At 35.1% G+C, this 9,700-nt stretch overlaps 2 protein-coding genes across 3 annotated transcripts; both read right to left on the reverse strand.

The window, feature by feature from the left end:
• Positions 1-1,133: 1,133 nt before the first annotated feature.
• LOC121729778 lies at positions 1,134-7,400 on the reverse strand. The gene is made up of 5 exons (XM_042118399.1): positions 7,297-7,400; positions 6,669-6,929; positions 3,637-3,831; positions 3,103-3,342; positions 1,134-2,097 (listed from the first exon to the last, which is right to left on the reverse strand). Exons 1-5 carry the CDS (start codon positions 7,367-7,369, stop codon positions 1,166-1,168), a joined length of 1,701 nt encoding a protein of 566 aa, XP_041974333.1. The 5' UTR covers positions 7,370-7,400; the 3' UTR covers positions 1,134-1,165.
• A 565-nt stretch (positions 7,401-7,965) lies between these two features.
• LOC121729780 (mitochondrial nicotinamide adenine dinucleotide transporter SLC25A51) lies at positions 7,966-9,684 on the reverse strand. 2 transcript variants are annotated; one of them, XM_042118403.1, is made up of 3 exons: positions 9,490-9,684; positions 9,143-9,357; positions 7,966-9,032 (listed from the first exon to the last, which is right to left on the reverse strand). In XM_042118403.1, the coding sequence occupies exons 2-3, from the start codon at positions 9,332-9,334 to the stop codon at positions 8,307-8,309; spliced, it is 918 nt and encodes a 305-aa protein (XP_041974337.1). In that variant the 5' UTR covers positions 9,335-9,357; positions 9,490-9,684; the 3' UTR covers positions 7,966-8,306. The 2 variants fall into 2 exon arrangements, with proteins under 2 accessions (XP_041974337.1, XP_041974335.1); XM_042118401.1 differs by having other exon boundaries at positions 9,143-9,354; positions 9,489-9,684.
• Between the last annotated feature and the right edge of the window lie 16 nt (positions 9,685-9,700).

Below are 9,700 nucleotides of genomic sequence, written 5' to 3' on the forward strand. Positions count from 1 at the left end.
GTCAAATAATAAAATACTTATTCTTCATCACCTTGGTCGTCAAAATGCTGTCCACATGTTAACACATGATATTTTTGTAATACTTCGATGAAACTTTGCTCTTAAAATTTTTAAGGCTCGAATAAAAATTAGAAAATCGAAAGGGCCCGAGCGTCACGAGTTTCCCCATACAAAAGTGAATAAAAATTTGGTCTTTCAGCGCTGCTACTTTCACAGTGAACTCTCTACAAGGAATACGTACACACCCTAAAGTATTATCACTTATTTTTGTTACACCCTGTATTTTGCATGTTATCGAGTCGATAATCGGAATGCAAATTGTGGACGACGGACGCAGTTGTTCCACGCACGCTATATAGTCTTTACTCTTCCAATACTCTACCAATATAAGCCTAAAATCTTTTGCACTTTACACACATTTTACGATTTACACCTGTGTATTTTAACTCCATTAGCCTCTATAAAGATGATACGTATTTTTCTAATGTCGAACAACATTTTCTGTTACCGAGATATTTTCGACGTTATTGATATTGTTATACCTAGTTACAGGTTGGAATTAAAAAAGGTTACGGATGTATATATGGCCTTTCTTAAAAATTTCTCCTTGTTTGGTAAATGGTGATTGGATTTTGGAACTATAATATTATGGTTTGATATGAAGTGATGGCTGGCTTCTATACTTAACTGTATTGGGTTCCTTTCATAATACTTTACTAACATTTTTTACTGTTAACAATTTAGTCTACTAGAATCAAAAACCGCAATGTCCAATAGAATCATTGCGGTTTTTTATTCTAGTAGACTCAATTATTATTAATCCATTTTTTTTCCGAAAACCCAACAATTAGTAATTATAAGATAATATTAGGTAGGTACGTAATGAATTAAGAATTGTTATAGTACCTAAATGTTATATGTGTCGTCTGAGTAGATAAATGTTAAAAATATATTATTGTTATTTAATACTGTGATTAAAAATATATTTCTGATGTGATACATTGTTTTTTATTAAAATGACACTCAATGTTCTTTAATCGTAATTAATTTTATTTATTTTATAATCAATAAGAATATGACTTTTATATTATGTTTATAATATTTTAAAGAATCACTCTAGAAACTATTTTTTTATTTCTGTAGTCTCGTGAGTCGTGTCTCGTTATTATGAACTTTCTACGCCAATATCGTCTGTATTAGCTGGTTGTAAAAATGCGTCCTGTGTTAGTGACTCTTCTGTCTGCATGTCTTCATTTGCTATATTTTCTTGTAATGTTGATGTGTCATCATTTACTAAATATGTGTTTACTGTTGTTGATATGTCTTTGTCTAACAAATACATATTTCCTTTTGGTGATGTGTCTTCATCATCTTTTGTCTCTATTGTTGGCAATGTAACATTGTTTTCTGTTGTTAATGCTGGTGGCGTATCATCATTTACTAAATCGGTATATAGTACTGCTGTTGTTGATACGTCTTCATATTCTAAATCTACTGCTTGAGTTGTGTGTAAACTTCTGAAGACCTTAACGGACTTGTTAGGTATTTTTGCATTTATTAGAATATTATTCGCTGCCTTTGTTACATTGGATTTTCTTAAGACTGTATCAGACTTGTGTGATTTGTTTACATGTATTCCATGTCTCTGTTTTGAGCGTTGATCTCCTTTTGGTGATATTTTATTTATCGAAACTGCTTCTGCTTGTGCTAAGTCAATATCTCTTAAGACTTCTACAATATTTGGTTTATTTTCATCGACTGAAGGTCTCTCTACTGCTTTTGTTGTACTTAGAATAACTCTTTCTGTCGGGTATGATGTGTCTAAGTTTCTTAATTTCTTTTTAAGTTTAACCCTTTTCATTGTAGGTGTTGTAGCTTCAGTAAATGTTGTTGCGGTGTCGGTGGTTGCAGTGGTGTACATTTGCACTGCGCTTGAATCGTTTGCTGGTTTTTCGCAGAAGAACACAGCTGGGGTGTCACAGGAACTAGTGCGGAGGAGGCCGGTTCGACTGAGGCCGCCGCATCGTTCCTCCGCTTTAACGTCCTCATCTGGGCACTTTATGTCCCAGTCAACTTGATGACTATTCAATGGGTCACCTGAAGATATAATATATTTAAAATGGCTATACTTAGGTATACACTCGGGCCTGTCCCACTCGCGCGTTTAGGTATCGAGTTGTAAGTACCCCTTTAAAGGGGCAGATCACAATTGGGACTCACAAGCGAGCGATGACGCGCGCTCAAGATTTTTTCGTCGCATTTACGTCTACGTACTGATTTAACCGCTGTGACAGAATCGTTATTAATCTGATAAATATGAACAATTGAAAAAAGTCAAAGAAATATTTCAATAAAGTAATTTAAGACTTACAATTTAAGACTTAAAATGCAAAAAAAGATAAAAAAAATACACAAACATTGCAAATAAACCAATTTGTTACAAATAAACCGCACACTACACATAAATAAACACAAGTTACTATGTATAAGTTGTAAAAATTCCTGACCAGCTCCTACACTATAATCGAATATAAAACTATCATAAAATATACGTTGGGTTACTAAAATTTGATTATTACTATAAAAAAAGTTTGCTATTAGTAGGTAGCTATAGTAATTAAAAGTAGATTATTTTATTTTCTAAAAGGTGACAATCTTGATTTCGTCAGAAAGGGTACCTCTTACGCGATAGAAAGGGAGCGCACATGTAGGCAAATATAATTGTAGGGACCTAACACTGCGCGGTCGTAATTTGAACTTTATAGTATCGCAACATGAGTTGTTATTTTTTTAAACGGGTTTCACGAGTTGGAATTCTGATGGTACTACTAATATATATTCTGTGATACAGTTTTAAATAAGTGCGTTAGTACGAATTACCTACCAGATTCGGTAAATTTGCGATTGCAGATCCCTTTCCTTTCCTTTAAGGCTTTGTCGCCTTACGATTACGATTCGATTATCGCTTACGAGTTACGCTTAAACCTTATGTTCTAGGTATCGTTTCACAGAAATAAATCAAGAGTAATTTCTGTGTATAGTTTAGTAGGTAGGTACTAGGTAGACTAGGCAGTAGGCACGTAGGATTAGATCTTAACTCACCAAAGATGGTGCGATAGTGGAATTTTAAAAACAAATCGTTGAATCCTAGGAAGGCGAATTCATCTTCTGTTACAGGTTGGACGACCTGGTTGAAAAGAGAGGCGATGTAGTCTGTCTCGTTCTTGCTGTCGAGAGTGGCGAGGTATCCGCCTGCGCCGGCGCATGTGTCGAACGCGTCGTACCATGTCTGCTGTTCGGTGTGCATCATGTAGCAGGTGGAATTTGGTCCTAACACCCATCCTGTGGAACATGCAGGCAGTAATTGAGTATCCAGTGGAATGTACTTAGGACATCAAAGTCCAAAAAAACCCAAAGTCCCACTTTAGTACCTTACGGACTTGTGGGAGGGTATGTGAACAATTTTAAATTGCTTGAGCTGTTCTGAGGGGTTAGGTATGAAGCTGAAATAATAAAAATGACAACTTTCTTTATCTGAATTGCTTTTCAGAGAAAATATTTGTAGTAAGTACTAAGTAGTCTTTCTTAATTCACAGACCTTTAAAAATAAATGCCCGATTACCGATAACTTCTTACTTTTATCATAAGTAACACAGTCTGGGTAGAACACGATTTCCGGAGCTCTTTTCTTGCAGACGAACGGTAGGCGGCTCAAACAGTCATGTACAAATAGTTTGCCGTTTCGTCGCATACCCACACAACGCCCGCCGCCTTGCATGGGTTGTAGTTGTTCCCATAGCAATTCCATGAACGTGTTTGCAAAAAAATCACCTTCAAATGAAAAAAGGTTGAAACCACATGTTACATACCTAAGCGCCACCTACTAGCCCGAAAGTAGACCTTAGTTGAAGAAGGCTCCGGTTATTGCTGTGGCGGTATGCTCAGGTCAGCTTACCTCCTTTGATAATAACTAACAAGAACTTGTCTTCAGAGGCAATCAGAGGGTTGGTCGTCAGTGAGTCATCTTCAACTATACCTATACGGTATACCACCTGGGGCTCTTTTGATTGGGCCTTAGGTATCAGTAAAAATTGACACGTTAGGTACCACGGACGTAAAAAAAATACGGACGGATCGCCATTAAGAAATGAGTGAAGCACCCTTAATAAGCCCAGGCGATCATATGTACACATCTTGCACAAACACTCGCACTGTAATAAGCCGATTGTACCGCCATTACGCAATTAGACTGCATCGCGGTGACACATCTTTGTCATTCATAAATAAAAATAAATATGCCATCTTGTGTTGTAAAATGGTGCAAGAACAATACAACCTTACACAAAAAACATCAAGGAATAATATTTCATAGGTAAGATAACATATTTTTAAAGTATTTTGATAAAATAATGTAAATATTAATTCAACTTCAACAGGTCAGTAATGTCCATAACAAAGTGGGGAAATTTTCCCCAAACCGGGGAAAATTTTAAATTATTTTTAAATAATCAAATAATTAATTTTTTTGTCTTTTATTAGTGTCATGTAAGTATTTAGCATACTATTGACCAGTAATTAGGCAGGAATACAGGGGTGTAGACAGTAAACGAAATCTAATACAAATTATTGTTTTTTTGAGAGTTTGTATTATAGAATTACCGAAAATGGACATATTTTACTTAATAACTTTATAATATTTTTTATATTTAATAAGTGATTTTTTAAATTGAAATAAGAGTGTATTTATTTTTTATACATATTTTTAGGTGTATCAAAATACTTATGTACTATCAGAGAAGTTGATTCCTATGCAAATCGGGGACCTAAGTAGTTTGGTTGCGTTACGTCAAACCCAGCGGACAGATCACAATTAACATTGAATTGACATAAGTATTCGACCAAATAACGTTGGTCTGTCAGTTGCATAGGAATCAACTTCCTTGATGGTACATCTGTAAAATAAATATATTTCCTAAAAATAGTCTACACCCCTATTCATTTCTTAATTTACAAAAGTGGATATAACTGTTGTTTGACGACCTCTGTGGCTCAGTGGGTGGGCTGTCGGTGGCTCAAGCCGGGGGTCGCGGGTTCGAATCCTGCCGACGGAACAAAAAGTTTTCAAAGGTCCTGGGTCATGGGTATGTATTAAATATGTGTATCATATAATAAAAATCTTAAATATATGTATAGTATAACAGTATTAAATATATTTCCGTTGTCTGGTACCCGTAACACAAGTCCTTCAGGTACTTAGCACGGGGTCAGACTGACGTGGTGTGAAGCGTCCATAGATAAAATTGTTGTCTTAGATTTCCTTCAGTAGTAGGGGAGGGAAGGTGCTATTGGTGTAGTCACCCGAGCGTCATTGAGACCTAGTAGGAATGAAAATATTGAATGGACCTCTAGACCAGGAATAAATTTAACACCATGTTAGGTGATTTGATTTGACGTTAGCGCATGGTAGAACTCTCGATAGCTCTAACAGGCCGTTAACTGATTTAACAAGCCATTATTTATTTAACATTACTTGATTGTTTGAAGATACGGGTTACGGGACTTAAGTATCTTATATCTTTTCGTATACAGGTTTCTTATATAGGTTTCGGGGGCGATAAATCTGTCTAGCTAGGAATTATTTTTAGAAAATGACATTTTATTCGTGTTTTATCGAATACCGAGCAAAGCTCGGTCAAATAGCTAGTAATAATTTTATTATTGTAAATGTTTGTACATAATCATTATTACTAATAATGTTATGTAAATAATATACTTCTCTGTACGTAATATGTGTTTTTTTTCTATCTATAGTGTCATAAAAATAATATTTTCATTATGACATCTTTAACAACCGCTTACATTTCTGAAGCGAAAAAAACATAAAAATATGTTTAAGTATAAAAAATACATTTAACTTGTCTGAGTTTACAAAATTTAAAAGTAGGGAAATTTATGATTTATATGGCAACCCTCATATCACGCACACGTCCTACACGGGCGGCCATAACTAGGCTTCACTCGTGATTAGAGAAGGTTACGTCCGTACTTTTTTTACGTCCGTGTTAGGTACAATAATATATTATATTTAAATAAATGCGGAGTTCGCAGCCTTTTCGGCCGTATTCCTCATGCATGGGTCGGGGGCTCGAGCCTCGACGTGGCATCTTGCCTATTAGTTAGGTAACATTAACCGCCGTACTCAGAGACATTTAATTATGATTAACCTTCAATTTAATGAAGAGTTTGACAGATAATGTATGGGGCTATGCTACGGGCTATGTCAACATTTTGAATTATACTCCACTCGGGCTACTTGTCGCTAGCGGTTCTTCTTCTTCTTCTTTTAAAAATGGCCGCCTCGGTGAGTTGCCGTTATTGACTCCCTGTCAAAATCTTGTCATTTTCCATATAAAACCACGATTGACAATATCTGACACTTCATTGTCTATCGCGGTTTATATGGAAAATGACAAGTTTTTGACAGGGAGTCAACGACCGCTAGCGACAAGTTAGCCCGAGTGGAGTATAGATAATTTAAGTAGGTATCTAATTAATGTTTCACTCTGAGTGCGGCAGTTAGGTAGGTACTTATCTACTACTACTAGAAATGTAACTACTCATTCAAATGAAACACTTACTCATCTCCAAATATAAGTAACATTCCTTACCATTAATAGTCACAAATACTCCTTCAGCGTAAATATCGTGAACGCCGATGAATACGCCTTCAAATTTACTGAGGGATGGGGATATGACGAGCATGAGGGCAGTGGCTTCGTCCAGGGACTCCGGCACCACCAGCTCGGTACCTTCGGCCTCGCAGCGGATCCTCGCACGATGCCAGTCCACAGCCGTATGGTGCAGCTTATAAAAAGAGTCGAAAGCGCTCTCGTATCTGTAGTCTTTGCAGTAGGGAGGACGCTTAGCTTCTGTACGTACATGAGTAAAAATGTAACTAGATAATGCCCATGGTAATAGGTGTCAAATGAAGATTATTGAAGTACAACCACTATGTGCGTACAAGGTACTAGGTACTTGTATAAAAATAACTTATTATTTTATTGCGAGTAACTTAATATACTTATATCGTGTAAGCCGACTAGTGGCCATGCACTTTGTAGAATAGAATTAAATGCCATCAACACATAAATGTGGCAGGGTTATTATAATGCCCAAGTGTGTGCATCATTCAGTCTTCGAAGCCCCAGAGAAGATAGTTTTCGGCAGTTTACTGTTACTAGCTTACATTTTTTACTACAAAAAATGTTTACGACGGATATAATATGTAAATCTCACCGATACTAATAGATAACAGCACAAAAATAATCGAGGTGTTGATAATTAATTCCACACATATCGTGCCCCTCATATTTGATCACATTTTAACAAGTCACGCCTATTTCCTGCGTCATTAATTTACGTTATTTATTTACAATCACAAATTCAAGTCACCGGAAAATTACTTACCAAGGCATTTGTGTAGTAACGACAAAAATAACTGAATATATGCATAGGCGGACTGCACAAAGCATAGTTATGGATTGGATAAATTACCGTTAAAGTTATTTCTTTGGTTTTTTTTCAACATAGTAGGTAGGCAGCCTTAAATAACAGTACAAACGTATGTATGCTCCTCCTATGAGTTATGACTGTTTGCTCCAGTATGGAGCAAACAGTCATAACTCATAATGTTAGAAAAATTTTGCCCACTCCTTTATTATTGTAGGTATTTATCACAAATTAATAAAGCGATTTTAAATCATAACAAATAGCCATACCCATGAAAAATAAAATAAATAGTGGGAGTTTTAATCGATATAATACATTTAAATAAAAAAAAAGCTCTTACTTGATTTAATTATCATTAAAACAAATACATTCTATTAAAGATTCTGACATCATATTGCTTAAATAAATTACAGTCAATGTATTCATGAAATTATACATCCAGGTACATGGTTTAAATAAAATAATATGATGCTGTTTTATTTTATAGTAATCATACATTTATAATTTAAAGCTTTAAGCTTTTTTGATCTAGTAATATATCACAAATTTATAACACAATATGCTATAAACACACATTGTACTGTCCAAATAGAGAAACATATTGCCCCTATGGCACTTTCTTTCTCTTAATTTTCTTTCCCTAATTTTGGACAATAGCGTGATAACAATTTAATAGTGCTGTAAATGCTTCAATGTTATTCTTAAAATATTAAATAATACTATACAAAATAACATCATTTCATCTAACACAGTATATTAACAATAATATTAAAAACAAAATATATTTACAAATTTGACTAGGAATAAAGAATTTTCCTAAGTATTTCGTAGGAGGCATTCACTATGCCCCAGCTTAAAAATGCACGGGATATGTTAAGGAGGGCACCATGATAGAAATTACCAAATTTGGATCCACGTTTCCGCATGATGTAATTGAACTCATACAGGACAGTTCGATGAGGCCCTCCCACTTCACATTGCATACCAATTTTTATGACATTCAGTGGATAAAACAGTGTACTCAGTAGTGCACCAATGGATGCTCCAGATATGAAATTTTGAAGACTTTCATATAGAACATTGTCTTGTTTAGGTAACCTGATATTTATTTCATCTCTGATTATGAAGAACATTGCATTAGAGGGCCCGTTCCTGAGTAGTATTGGGACGAGTCCTCTGTAAAATTCTTTTATCCCATAAAATTGAGCTATATGTTTTGCAGCATGAGCAGTGTTCCTGAATTCTTTGTGATACTTTGGATGTATCAACAGTGTTTGGAGTCTCTCAAAGGGCATAAGTGTCGCCTCAACGCTGCCAGCAATTATACCAGCTAGAGATTTGGCGATATAGGGATTTATATTATAATCTAATAGTGGCTGGAGGCTTTCATCATACACACCAAACATGAGGGACATAGACAGCGACCTCTGTAGCAGCGGTGGAAGCATACCTCTATACAAATAGCCTAGTCCTTCTTTATGTAACTGATTCAGTACAAAAGTAGCCTCAACTCCATGCATCATCTAAAAGAAAAAATATTTATTAAAGTTATACAAGTGTATGTTATGTAAAGAACATTTAAAATAAATAATTGGAGTATCTCAACATTACTTTGACAAAAATGACTAGTCACCTGTCTAAAAATCAATTTATTCAATGGGTAACTGAGTAATATATTACAGAATGCCGATCCACCACCACAAGCATACTCCTTCCAATGTAGCCATTTCTTTGCAGGTGCGGGCACTGACACACTACCCTCACTGAGGCAGCCGCCCTCTAGAAGCTGTCTGTCTGACATGGTCGGTTGTTCTTCGCAAGACATTATTTTATTCCATCCATTTTCTAGAAACACAAAAATAGATGAGACAACTCTTACCCAGTTATAATTTAATTAATGTTTTGATTTAATTCTTTGCGTAAAAAAGAGCTTATAAGAATGAGTAGTGCAGATTATGATAGGAAAAAAGAATGTTTACCTTTAATCTAAAGATGTGTTACGTGCACAAAATCATGATTACGAATTTATATTTTTGCCAAATAATTAATTAAAGCTACACTTATTTTGTAACTTATGAATGTAAACACTTTTTAATTAGTATGGAATTTCTTTTATCGATGATAGCCAGTTTTATTATAAGTGGTAAAATAGTAAAATTTATTCTAAAAACCCAAATTTCCAAATGTTTTT

Source organism: Aricia agestis, chromosome 8 (assembly GCF_905147365.1).
Source record: "Aricia agestis chromosome 8, ilAriAges1.1, whole genome shotgun sequence".
Classification (NCBI taxonomy): Eukaryota; Metazoa; Arthropoda; class Insecta; order Lepidoptera; family Lycaenidae; genus Aricia; species Aricia agestis.